The following is a 14,239-nucleotide window of genomic DNA, read 5'->3' as shown; positions in this document are numbered from 1 at the left end:
CTCCTCTTTTATTTGATCTGTTTCTTTTAAATAATTTAAATCCCTCTAGCTGTGTGTTCCATTTGTGGGTTTCATCCCACCATGTTTCTGTAATGGCAACAATATCATATCTGCCCTCATTGACCTGAATTTCTAGTTCACCCTGTTTGCTGTTCATACTCTGTGCATTGGTGTATAGACATTTGAGTCCTTTATGACCAACCCTGTGTTTACTTTCTACATAACCTGAGTGGTGCCTGAGTTCCCCTATTGTCTTACCACCTATTCGGTTAGTGCACTTTGTGTGGCACTTGTTATTAAAAGCTTGATTTTGCTTGACAGCAAGGTTGGTATTTTTGTCCACACACATATCTATGTTACATGCACTGATAGCCCTATTGTTTTTAGATTGCTGGGGACAGGGATGCTCTGTATCGATTAACTCACTGTCCCCACTGTTTAGTTTAAATATTCCTCCAGAAAATCTGTGAATTTATAGCCGAGTAATTCAGTCCCTTTCTTTGATGGATGCAAACCATCTCTTTTGTACATTTTTTCATGGGACCAACTACTGACATCATGACTAATATATCCAAAGCCTTCCTCTTTACACCACTCCTTTAGCCACATATTGAATTGTGCTATACGCTGGCCTTTTCCATTTTGCTCTTTATACACTGGTATAACCTCTGAAAAAGTTAGCCTACAGCCTATTTTGCTAAGTTCCTGCCCCAAGCTCTGGAAATCGTTCTGCACAGAGAGTACATCTTTTTGGGACAGATCGTTAGCGCCAAGATGTGCCTTTGTTGTTTCAACCTGACTGAATAATCAGCACTCACAGAGAGTGACATCCGGCACCTGAAACAGCTAGCACAAAACATTGGATATGACAGACACCCTTTGATTTATCTGGACTTTTTTTAAAAAAAAAAAACAAATTTTATTGGTTTTTTAATTTTTACATCAAGGTGCTTAGGAAACAACGTGGTGATGGGGACATCAATCATCCAAAAGGAAAATCATACATATATAACTCAGGTTAATTCATTAAAAGTTCCCTCTCTATTTCCCTCATATAATATTACATATTCAAATTAATACATTTCTAAATAGAGTTCAATCAATCAAATCAGTCATCAATCACATTTCAGTTATAAAAATCCAAATCCTGTTTTTAAGCCTTGCTAATTTACAATTACCATATTCCAATTAGCCTTGAATAAACATATTATTAACACTTCGGGTATCCCTCATTTCCCTTTTCCCTAACATAATAATTATATCTAAAATGAATATATTATTCCATTCTTAATCTAATAAATCATTTATTAATATCATTTCTTCTCTTATCACAAATTCCTCTTATTCTCCTTCTATTACAAAATAATTGTCTTACTTAAAATAAAAATATCAGTCCAAAAGATACATTTCTATCTATTGAATATATATTCTATCAATCAATCTATATCTATAAAAAATCTTTTTAGATAAAGTTTACCCCTCCAAATAATTATATCTAAAATAAAATATTATTACAAAGGATATCCTCTTACAGAATTCACATACTCCATTAATTATTAAATCAGTCAAGATCTCTAAAGCCTTTTTAACCCATTAAATGAAATTTTAAATCACATTTTAAATCTAACTCTAGGTTTCTTTCTGTGCCAAACCGGTTTCCATAGTAAAGCTTCTGCGTTATCGAACCTCAGTATTTGGATAGAGGTATTTCTTGACACTTCAGACTGGTCAAAGTTCTCTTCCCTTTCTTCCAGTGTCATTTGAATGGTGTAGTCAGTTTTATTCCATGTTGTAATTATTAGTTGATTGTCCACGTTGTCACAATTTTCAGTAACTTGTGTCTGAATGTCAATCTCTGTTATTTTTGACATTTCAGGTATCTCAATTAAAGTTATTCTTTGATCATCAAAATCCTCCATAAATTGTATATGAGGTTGGATAAAGTTGATTTGCTCAGTAGTTTCCACAATTTCTCCCAGTATAAGTTCATAGTTGAGTTGTAGGTATGGTTCCTCCATCTCTTTACGTTGTATATGTTGTTGGGTAGAGGCCTCTTTGGGGTTACTCTGTTCCTCCTCTATTGTTCCTTGGCCTATAGCTTGATCCATTAAAATTTGAGAATCAATTTGTGATTCTGAAATGTCATCTTTAATTTTTCTCCAAGATTTCATATACTCTGTAGCTTCCAAGATTTTTTCCAATATAAGTTCATAATCAAGCTGTGGGTAAGATTCCTCCATTTCAGTGGTGAAAAAAACTTTTAATCTTTTAGTGGAGGCTATATTTAGTAAAAGTCAACAAATATCCACCTCCAATTTCTAATAGACAAATTCACCACCCAGCTGTTTCAAGCCGTTTATCTTTTCCCTTTTATTATCATTTGAAGGTCAAATCCATCTTCAAACAGCAAAAGAAAATGCAGTTGCAGTAACAATTTTCGCCACAAGATGTCCTCAGTAGACTGTAAAATCTTTTTTCCAGATTAATAAAAGTTTATCTCATTAGAAAAATGGAGAAGAAAAAAGAACAGATATCTCCAACATAATAAGTAGAATAATAATAATGTTCAATGGTAGAAATTTTTTCAGGATCCCTAAAATTAAATAGTCAATAAAAAATTAGCTGTTTTATTTCTTTAATTTCCAGTGCTCTTTTTCCCAAGTACACAAACGCTGCTCTCTTAAAGCAGGGAAGTAGTTCAAAAGCTTTTTACAGGAAAGTAGTTAGGGCAAAGAGAGGGAAGGAAAGGTCTCACCTGGATTCTCCATGGTGGTTCTTTGTGCTTAGCTGTTCTTCTGACTTTCGGCTGGTGCAGCTGGGTGATCAGCCATTTTACTGGCCGATCTTTTCTCCGTCGGCCCTAAGGAGCTGGCTTGGGCCACGGAAGGAGCTGCCGCCCTTCCGCAGTCGACGAGGGCCTCCTCGACGGTGGTCGCCCCTCCAGGGCAACTTTTCAACCCAATTAAGGGTCTACCGGTGGAGGGAAAACGGTCAGCGAAGAGACGAGTCTCTCTGTACAACCACGTACACCGCAATCCGGAACCGGAAGTCAATTTATCTGGACTTTTTCATGGTTACCCAACCTACGTTGGCTAAAAATTCTCATCCTGGAAATGGTCACAGCAACCATGGTAGGGTTCCTCCTCTGTTGCCTCTGCCAGTATACACTGACATACCTCAGCTATCAAAAGACTTGCATTTTGACCATTCCAAAGCCCGATAAGAGGGGAAATCAGGTTTCATTAATGATGAGCCAGATTGATAGTGAGTACCAAATCTATGCTGACAGAACCTAAGTTGTGCAAAATGCTGATATTTGGAAAATATTAGCATTTGCACAAGATGAGGGAGTTGTTAGAATTATCATAAACCCCCCAAAGGAAGGACAGCCATTTTTCCCCTGAATCAGGCAAGAAAGAAACTCAAGCTGCAGAATAAAAAGCCTCTCACAAAGAAAAAAAAACCTCTCCGCCACTCAGTCTAGGGAAATAGCCTCAGGCGGGCTGTTAAAAGCCTTTCTGCAAGCAGATACATTGTAGTGATAAGAAAAGTAAACTGTGAAACTGCAGGAATGCAGCCAGAGGCGGCTCCTGCATTCCCAGCTAAAGCAATCAGAGCTGGCAGGATTAAGCCAACAGCACACAGAAACTCACCAGATTTGCATCACACTCCCTTTCCCTGAGGCTAGGACTGACCTTTCCTCCCAAGGAGACCAAGCTAAAGAGGATTACTCCAACAAAAAGCACCCCATCAAAACCCATCAAGACATCTGAATCTCAATAGCCCCAAAGGGTATAAAACTCATTGTAGTCACCCTCCTGGTCAGCCATCTGGCCCAGAAACCTAATGCTGTTATCTCAATGGGTTTTGGCTTCCAAAATTAAAGCTTCATTTTCCGTCAGCTTGCTTCTTTGCCTATTTATTCTCTAGCATTGACTGCATTGTCCCAGCTGGAAAAACTAACTGGAAATATTTTCTTCTCACAGAAGAAAAACTCAGATGCAAAGTAGATATAAGAAGCATACCCAGGGTCAGCCACAAAGAACTTAAATGCCTATACACTAACAGTCAAAGTTTAGGGAACAAACGGTGAACTTGAAATACTAGTAAACGAGGGCAACTATGATATAGTTGCTGTTACAGAAACTTAGTGGGATAAAACTCGTGACTGGAATGTACTGATGGAAAAAAAGACTGTTGAAAAGAAACAGACCTAACAAAAGAGGAGGTGGAGTTGCATTATATGCTAGAGATCACTTCCTCTCTACAGAGATGCACACAACAAAGGATGAAAGCCTTCTAGAATGCATATGGGTCAACATAAAAGAAAAAAGAATGATACTGCCATAGGTGTATACTACAGGCCACCCAACCAAGCAGAAGAAATAGATGAACGTTTTGCTAACCAGCTAACCAAAGTATGTAGGAAACACACCACAGTAGTAATGGGAGACTTTAACTACCCTGACATCAACTGGGAGACAAATTCTGCAACAAATGGGAGATCAAACAGATTCCTCACCAGCCTAGCTGACAACATCACTCAAAAGGTAGAGGTGGCAACTAGAGGAACAGCTATACTGGACCTTATTCTTACCAACAGAGAAGATGCAATAGAGGGGATTGAAGTTGCAAGAACTTTAAGGGAGAGTGACCATGTCATATTAGAATTTAATATAAAATAGACACAAGCAACAGAACATAATCAAACCAGTGTTTTAGACTTTAAAAGAGCTGATTTTAACAAACTCAGAGAGAGCTTGGGAAGGATACCATCAATGAAAATCTTAAAGGGCAAATCACCTCAAGAAGCATGAGAAACTCTGAAAAAGATGATTATAAAAGCCCAGTCCAGTTCAATACCACTAAAAAAGAAAACCAAGAAAAAAACAGCATGGTTGCACAAAGAACTGTCAGACCAACTGAGAGAAAAAAAGGACAAATACAAAAAATGGAAAGAGGGACTCATATCTAAGGCAGAATACCAGCAAACAGCTCGAACCTGCAAAGATGAAGTTAGGAAAACTAAGGCTTTGAACGAAGTAAGACTTGCAACAAATATAAAAAAGAATTTTAAAAGGTTCTTTCAATGCATAAAAAACAAGAAAAAAGTCAAAGAAACAATTGGTTCACTAATTAAAGAAGATGGGAAAGAAGTAATGGGCAGCAGAGAGAAAGCAGAACTGCTTAGTTCATACTTTGCATCTGTCAGGTGTGTCCCGACTTGGGTTCTTAGGAAAGAAAAACCCTTGACTCCATTGGTGAAGTGAAAGGTTCACTTTTACTAAGTTCAAACGGTTACAGCATAAGCAAAGCTGGATCTGAATATTCCCGCCAAAGCCTGCATTTTTCCCATCTCCCTGGCCCTCCCCCTTTAACCAGCCCATCAGTGTCCAATAGTATTCATGTTTGATGTTTGGGGAATGGTTCTGAGGTTTGGCACCTCTTTGGTGGAGTTTTGCATTCCATTTTCACGGCTCTGTCCTTGATCAGTCGGTTTGTTCCAGATTGACACTTCTGGTTCCTGTCACCCTGTCATCCCCCCTCCTTCCTCCCCATGTCCATTCCCTACTTCCCCATTCTCCTCCTCCCCTCTCCTCCCCTGTATTTTATGGCAGGATGCCAGTGAAGAGATGCTGAAGATGGCAGACCTGACATTCTGCCCCCCCTTGTAAAAAGATGTTAGTCCTATGGGAGAAGGAGACAAAAAGAGAGAGAGTTAGAGTTCAATGGGGTTTATCTGGGTACTTGCTGTGGAATTTGTGGAGGAGTTTCGGGGCTTGGACATGTGCCTCAACCCATTCTGTCTCTGACAGAGAAGGAAATGGCAAACCACTCCAGTATCTTTGCCATGAAAACCCCATGGACAGTACCAAAAGGCAAAAAGATATGACGCTGGAAGATGAGCCCCTCAGGTCGGAAGGTGTCCAATATGCTACTGGGGAAGAGCAGAGGGCTAGTACTAGTAGCGCCAGAAAGAATGAAGCGACTGGGCCAAAGCCGAAAGGACGCTCAGCTGTGGATGCATCTGGTGGTGAAAGGAAAGTCCGATGCTGTAAAGATCTTTTCTCCATAGGAACCTGGAATGTAAGATCCATGAATCAAGGCAAGCTGGACGTAGTCAAACAAGAGATGACAAGACTGAACATCGACATCTTAGGAATCAGCAAACTAAAATGGACAGGAATGGGTGAATTTAACTCAGATGACCATCAGGTATACTACTGCGGACAAGAATCCCTCAGAAGAAATGGAGTAGCCTTCATAGTCAATAGAAGAGTAGGAAAAGCAATACTGGGATACAATCCCCAAAATGTCAGAATGATCTCAGTTCAAATCCAAGGCAAACCATTCAATATCACAGTAGTCCAAATCTATGCCCCAACCACTGGTGCTGAAGAGGATGAAATTGACCGGTTCTATGAAGCCCTACAGCACCTTATAGAATTAACACCAAAAAATGATGTCCTTATCATCATGGGGGATTGAAATGCTAAAGTAGGAAGCCAAAAGATAACCGGAATAACAGGCAGGTTTGGCCTTGGAGTACAAAATGAAGCAGGGCAGAGGCTGATAGAATTTTGTCAAGAGAATATGATGGTCATAACAAACACTCTTTTCCAACAACCCAAGAGACGGCTCTACACATGGACATCACCAGACGGTCAACACAGAAATCAGATTGACTATGTGCTCTGCAGCCAAAGATGGAGAAGCTCTATACAGTCAGTAAAAACAAGACCAGGAGCTGACTGTGGCTCAGATCATGAGCTTCTCGTTGCAAAATTTAGGCTTAAATTGAAGAAAGTGGGGAAAAGCACTAGGCCACTCAGGTATGAACTAAATCATATTCATGATGAATATACAGTAGAGGTGACAAATAGATTTAAGGAATTAGATCTGATAGACAGAGTGCCTGAAGAACTATGGATGGAGGTTCGCAACATTGTACAAGAGGTAGCAACTAAAACCATCCCAAAGAAAAAGAAATGCAAGAAAGCAAAATGGCTGTCTAAGGAAGCTTTGCAAATAGCTGAGGAAAGAAGGGAAGCGAAAGGCAAAGGAGAAAGAGAAAGATACACCCAATTGAATGCAGAATTCCAGAGAAGAGATAAGAATACCTTCTTAAATGAACAGTGCAAAGATATAGAAGAAAATAATAGAATAGGGAGGACCAGAGATCTCTTCAAGAAAATTGGAGATATGAAGGGAACGTTTCATGCAAAGATGGGCATGATAAAGGACCAAAATGGCAGGGACCTAACAGAGGCAGAAGAGATTAAGAAGAGGTGGCAAAACTACACAGAAGAACTATACAAGAACGAGCTTAACATTCCAGATAACCATGATGGGGTGGTCACTGACCTCGAGCCAGACATCCTAGAATGTGAAGTGAAATGGGCCTTAGGAAATCTGAGCAACAACAAAGCTAGTGGAGGTGACAGTATTCCAGCTAAGCTATTCAAAATCTTAAAAGGCGATGCAGTAAAAGTGCTACACTCAATTTGCCAGCAAATTTGGAAAACTCAACAGTCGCCACAGGATTGGAAAAGGTCAGTTTACATTCCAATTCCAAAGAAAGGCAATGCCAAAGAATGTTCAAACTATCGCACCATTGCACTCATTTCACATGCTAGTAAAGTTATGCTTAAAATCCTACAAGCTAGACTCCAGCAGTATGTGGATCGAGAACTACCAGAAGTACAGGTAGGATTTCGAAGAGGCAGAGGAACTAGAGATCAAATTGCCAACATACGCTGGATCATGGAGAAAGCTAAGGAGTTCCAGAAAAACATCTACTTCTGCTTCATTGACTATGCTAAAGCCTTTGATTGTGTGGATCACAACAAATTGTGGCAAGTTCTTAAAGAGATGGGAGTACCAGACCATCTTATTTGTCTCTTGAGAAACCTATATGTGGGTCAAGAAGCAACAGTGAGAACTGGACACGGAACCACTGATTGGTTCAAAATTGGGAAAGGAGTCCGGGAAGGCTGTATACTGTCGCCCTGCCTATTTAACTTATATGCAGAGCACATCATGAGAAAGGCAGGGCTAGATGAATCAAAAGTTGGAATTAAGATTGCCGGGAGAAATATCAACAACCTAAGATATGCAGATGATACCACTCTAATGGCAGAAAGTGAAGAGGAACTAAAGAACCTCTTGATGCGGGTGAAGAAGGAGAGTACAAAAGTTGGCTTGAAACTCAACATTAAGAAAACCAAAATCATGGCATCCAGCCCTTTCAATTCCTGGCAAATAGATGGGGAAGAAATGGAGGTAGTGATAGATTTTATTTTCCTGGACTCCAAGATCACCGCAGATGGGGACTGCAGCCAAGAAATTAAAAGACGCTTGCTCCTGGGAAGGAAAGCTATGGCAAATCTAGACAGCATACTAAAAAGCAGAGACATCACCCTGTCAACAAAAGTGCATATAGTCAAGGCCATGGTTTTCCCAGTTGCAATGTATGGATGTGAAAGTTGGACCATAAGAAAGGCTGAGCGACAAAGAATTGAGGCCTTTGAACTATGGTGCTGGAGAAGAACTCCTGCGAGTCCCTTGGACTGCAAGGCGTTCAAATCAGTCAGTCCTAGAAGAGATCAACCCCGACTGCTCTTTAGAAGGCCAGATCCTGAAGTTGAAACTCAAATACTTTGGCCACCTAATGAGAAGGAAGGACTCACTGGAGAAGGGCCTAATGCTGGGAAAGATTGAGGGCAATAGAAGAAGGGGACAACAGAGAATGAGGTGGCTGGATGGAATCACTGAAGCAGTAGGCGTGAGCTTAAATGGACTCCAGAAGATGGCAGAGGAAAGGAAGACCTGGAGGAACATTGTCCATGGGGTTGCGATGGGTCGGACACGACTTCACAATTAACAACAACAACTCTCCTCCTGTGTTTGTGAGAGTCCAAAATTTCTTTAACTTTGAAATGTTGTTCCCCTTTGATTAGAATGGGGGTTGGAGGTGTTTTCATTGTGGGGCGTAGGGGAGAAGTGATTGCCAGTTTTAATAGGCTACAGTAGAATACTGGGTGAACACGCCTGAGTGCTTTGGGTAGGTCTAATTGACTAACTGGGTTGATGATTTTATTAATTGGAAAGGGGCCAAAGTACTTAATTTTTTCAAAGGTTGCCTAGACTGGAGATATTTGGTGGACAGACTCTGTTGCCTATGTTGAAGTCTTTTGGTTTGGAGCATTTTTTGTGGGTTTTTTTTTATAAGTCTCTTGTATCTGTTGTATTTACTCACCCACAGTCATTTGCTGCATCTCCACATCTATTTCATTGAGGCCTTAATTTATGTATTTATGCATCTCTCTCATTCATCATTAGTCACATCTTCAGGAACTTCCTGAGCCTTCTTTGATCCTGAGAATTTCTTGGGAGGCTGTAAGAATTATTTAAAGCCACAGTTTTGAGGAAAGCGAATGACAGAGTTCATATGTGGTGCTAAACTATTATTTGTTTAGGCATAGTTTCTTGAGTAATTATGATTGGCGGTATGCAAAAACACTATGCTTAGACCAAGCCAATTATACAGTTAGAACAATCAGTGGAATAACCTGCCTCCAGAAGCTGTGAATGCTCCAACAATGGAAGTTTTTAAGAAGAGACTGGACAGCCATTTGTCTGATATGTTATAGGTTTCCTGCCTGAGCAGGGGGTTGGACTAGAAGACCTCCTAGGTCCCTTACAACTCTGTTATTGTGTCATTCTGTTACATGGCAGCTTACTCTATAGACAAATCTGATCTCTGTGAACTTTCTTGTCTCCTAGATACTGCCGGTTAGCTTGGGGCTCCAATGGAGGAGCATCACAGTGGTGGTGATCGATTGATTAATAACAGATCCCACCTCCCCCCAGTCCTGCTCCCACCCTGCCCATCTTTAATTGGGCCCATAGTGTTTGCTTGTGTATTAACTTAACGTTTTTAGTTTATACAATTTTTATCTTTTATGACCGTAAGCCGCCCAGGGTTACCCTGTGGTAAAATGGGCACCCAGTAAAATTTATAAATAAATATATTTTATAAATAAATATTTAATTTAAAAAATCTTAACCAGTATCCAACAAATTGTGAATCTTTTCTTAACTGCAAATTGCCCTAAAAAAAAATGAAGTAGTGATTATAAGAAGCTGCGACCCAAGATGGTTTTTGTTTTTATTTAATGCTCAGACACAGAAAGAGTCTATACCACAGAAAGATCCATTTTAAGTTTTGCTCTGCCCTCCACTTCAAGCATACCTCTAACTTCTTATTATCCAGTTGTAAACAGGCCATTGCAAAGGAGTGGGACCATTTTCTTATTCCCAACCAGTTAAATATTGACTTTACTCTGATTTTCCTTGCCAGCCCTTGCACACCTGCTCAACGAAGATGAACGAGGGAAAAGTAGATGAGGCAGTAGTGACTAATGGGCCCAGCGCATCTCAAGCACCATTTCAGTTTAGTGCCAATCCCACTCTGGAAGACATGTGAGACAGCCCTTTATATCACCCCACTTACCCCTAATTCATGCCGCTTCCCCGTTTTGGAAGGGGTACATATGAAAGATCTCTCCCTCTGCGGCCTTCTCATCTTCTCTTCCACTTTGTCTCCTGCAGCCGGAGCCTCCAGTCGGCCTTCGCAGCTGAGCGGGACTGGGGAAAGTACCACCAGCCCCGGAATCTGCTTCTTGCTCTGGTTGGGGAAGTTGGGGAGCTGGCAGAGCTCTTGTGAGTATAACAATCTGTGGAGTGGGGGGAAGAGATGGGGAGGTAGATCCCGAAATGCCTTCTTGGGGACCGCAAGGGTCCCACCCACTAGGACAGACATGTCAAACACAAGGCTCGGGGGCCGGATGTGGTGGTTTCATGTGGCCTGCGAAGCCATCCTGGAAACAGTGAGGGAACGGCCCCTGCTTCCTTGGCGCTGGCCCAGGCCAGCCGGGAGCCAATGTACAATTTTGTGATGGGCATCTATGCTGAAACACATTCAGTCTTAGCTCCACAAGGCCGTCTGGAAACAGCGAGGAACCAGCCCCTGCCGCTTCAGCCCCGCCCCCTGGGTGCATGCCGGGGAGGTGTCCCCTACTTCACATATCCGGCTTGATGGGCTCCGGGGGAGGGGTTTCAGCAGGCAGTGAGGCTCCTCCAGTGGACCATGCCTTGGCACTTGCCCTGGTCCCACCCCCTTCTGCCAGAGACCCTCACATCTGTCCCACTCCTGCCCAGGCCTCCATAGGCACCCTTGACGTGAACGATGTAGAGCTGGCCATGCCCACCCAATAGGCCACACCCACTCCATCTACACCCACCCAATAGGCCACACACACCCTAGCCACACACACCCCGAGGGCAACCGCAATGCTGATGCGGCCCTCAATGAAATTGAGTTTGACACCCCTGCACTAGGAGTTAGGCAATGCAGAGAAGCTTTCCTTCTGCTAGTTCATGACCGCAATAAAGTTATTTAAATTTGAACTTTGTAGGTTTCCATTGTCCCCTCCCTCTGCAGTTTAATTCGGGAAAAGGGTACTTATAAGCACAGTTGGGACCAGAATTTAATTGCTAAACAAGGTAGTTTTTAAGTGAGTCGTGCCCGATTTTATAACCTTTTTTTGCCACTTGTTAAGCAATCACTGCAGTTGCTAAGTGAGTCATGCTGTCATTAAGTAAATCCCCCTTCCCACATTGACTTTGCTTGTCAGAAGCCAGCTGGGAAGGTCACAAATGGCAATCCGTGACCACAAGACGCGGCAATGGTCATAAATACATGGCAGTTATCAAGTGCCCCAATTTTGATCACATGACCATGAATATATTGTAACGGTCATATGTCCGAGGAACGGTTCTAAGTCTTTTTTCCCCAGTCATTTTAACTTTGGCCACTAAATGAAAGGCTATAAGTTGAGGACTACCTGTGTGTCCACAGGAAGAGCTAAGATTCGGTTAGCTTTGATGGCAATAGGACTGCTTCTGCAGGATATCTGCTAAGAGATCAGTGGGCTTCCTTGTGTAGTTAGTTGTCTCCTGGACTGGGGGGGGGGGTTCTTCCATTCAAATACAAGCGTACATTTTAAATTAGACATCTAGGCAAGTTACAACTTTGACCTGCAGTTGCGAGCAGATCTACAAAATGTGGATGAGGTGCTTTATGGGGGCTCCCCATGGCTGCAACGCTCATCCATATCACCAGTCGGGGACTGGGTTCAGACATGCTGATTTGGTTTGAGCTTAAATGACTGTCCTTATTTACACAATGATGCTCTTTTTGTGGTTTTATTAATTTGGCATGGTTCCCGTTCCATTGGTTAGGTTACAAATGGAGGCGAACATACGTGTCCCAGGATAATGTTGCAGGATCCAATCTGGTTGGGCCACCAGGACCAGGGGTTTTGTATTCCGAGCTTTTGGACTTGTACTGCAGCCCATCTTCAGGGAACTTCTCTCTAGACACACAGCCAAGTTGCTGAAGAAAAGTCAGAAAGGCTAGAGAGAAGTTCCCTAAAGATGGGCTCCAGCAGGCATCTCAAAGCTCAGAAGACAAAACCTCGGGTCCCAATTACTGGCCCAGATTGGACCCTGCATAGGTTATGTTATTTATTTAGCCCAGAAATAATTACCGTACCCTTTATCAGATTACAGAAAAGTATTTTTTTTTTAATTTTAAGATAAAGGCTAGGGCAGGGGTAGGCAACCTTGGCTCTTTTATGACTCGTGGACTTCAACTCCCAGAATTCCTGAGCCAACATGACTCAGCATGGAAACCTCTCCCTTTCCCCTCAGCATGGCTGGCTCAGGAATTCTGGGAGTTGAAGTCCACGAGTCATAAAAGAGCCAAGGTTGCCTACCTCTGGGCTAGGGTAATGCTTTTTGAGCTAAATAAATAAATAACACAACCTATGCCCAGAGCAAACCCAAGTATTGACAGCTGCTTCCTAGCCCTATTCTACTTACCAAGGAAAGGAAAGGGAGAGAAGGATTCTTCAGCTGTGGCACTGGATTCCATTTTCCATGGATATTGGCTTGTCAAGGTTAAAAAAAACTCTGGTTTAGCATGAGAAGAGAATCTCCCTCAGGTTTCCTTCCCCCTCTTCAATCTGGCTCCATCTAGGCTGTTTTTTGCACTCAATGCTTTTGTCTGTTTTTTTTTTTTTTTTTAGCCAATGGCGGGAAGAAGCTCCCGAAGGCCTACCAGGGTGGAGCCCATTGGAGCGTGAAGCTCTTGCTGATGAGCTCAGTGATGTCCTTATTTATCTGGTTGCCCTGGCAAACAAGTGCCATGTGGACCTCCCTACGACTGCTCTCCGTAAAATAGAGAAGAACCGCCTCAAATATCCAGCCAAGCGGGTCTATGGTTCCTCCAAGAAATACACGGAGTATCAGGAATAAGTATGGAGAGAACCTCTTCCTGGATGGAGAGAAGAAGAATCACTCTGTGGCTTCTAGAAGATGCTCTTTTCACGGTTTATGACTTCTTTGGGATGAGCAATTCAAAGTGACCCCTGTTTCGCTTTCGACTTGGGAAGGATCCAGCAAGCTCTGATTCAAAGATAGACCAATGGACCTGTTGTGGAGATCTCTGTTTTTGATCCTTTGCCCTGTCTTTTCTTTTGCAAAGTCGATCTGGGGAACCTGTGACCATCCAGGAAGTGTTGGGCTGCAATTCCATCACTCTTGAGACCGTGTTGGCCAAGAGTTGGAGTCCATCCAGATTCTCCATCCCAAACCTCAAGGGTTGCAGATGGATGCACGGGAGTGCAGAGAAATTTCTCTGGAGGGAGGTAAAACTTAAATGTCCCATTGGCTGTGGAAAAAGATAGTTTACAGAGAGAAATACATGTCCCCTTCCTCGTGGAGGTGTATCAAGCATAGAAGTGCAAGGAGTTTTTATAAACTCTGCTTTCTGAGTGAGGCTAGATTCTTCTCTCCAGCTTATGGCTATAGTTTTAGTTTAGTTTTTAGAGAAAAATAGGTGGCCACCATTTTGGCCTGAAGCAATTGATGATTTCTTCTTGACTGCACATTCTTTCCAGTAGAATTGCCCACCTCAAAGTGTAAATTACACCTCATTTGGTCTTAAAAACAAACGTGGAGGGCTTCTCTGAGGGAAGAAATGGCGGGAAGCTGAAGAATGAAATGGCTGTGGTGGTTTTCCTGCCCAGACTGGCAACATCACAAGGCTATCGTCGTAAAATAATAAAAATTTCAAGAGGTTGCTAGATACGCCTTCTCTGTGTTGATTAAT

General features: G+C 42.1%; 1 protein-coding gene across 1 annotated transcript; it reads left to right on the top strand.

Annotated features, from left to right (window-relative positions):
* The first annotated feature begins 10,368 nt into the window (after positions 1 to 10,368).
* LOC107299273 (dCTP pyrophosphatase 1-like) lies at positions 10,369 to 13,486 on the top strand. The gene is made up of 3 exons (XM_015828636.1): positions 10,369 to 10,485; positions 10,615 to 10,725; positions 13,155 to 13,486. The coding sequence occupies exons 1-3, from the start codon at positions 10,388 to 10,390 to the stop codon at positions 13,381 to 13,383; spliced, it is 438 nt and encodes a 145-aa protein (XP_015684122.1). The 5' UTR covers positions 10,369 to 10,387; the 3' UTR covers positions 13,384 to 13,486.
* Positions 13,487 to 14,239: the final 753 nt, after the last annotated feature.

This window comes from Protobothrops mucrosquamatus, unplaced genomic scaffold, assembly GCF_001527695.2.
Source record: "Protobothrops mucrosquamatus isolate PMUCROS unplaced genomic scaffold, P.Mucros_1.0 scaffold4746, whole genome shotgun sequence".
Lineage (NCBI taxonomy): Eukaryota > Metazoa > Chordata > Lepidosauria > Squamata > Viperidae > Protobothrops > Protobothrops mucrosquamatus.
This window is presented reverse-complemented; position numbering and strand designations above follow the sequence as displayed.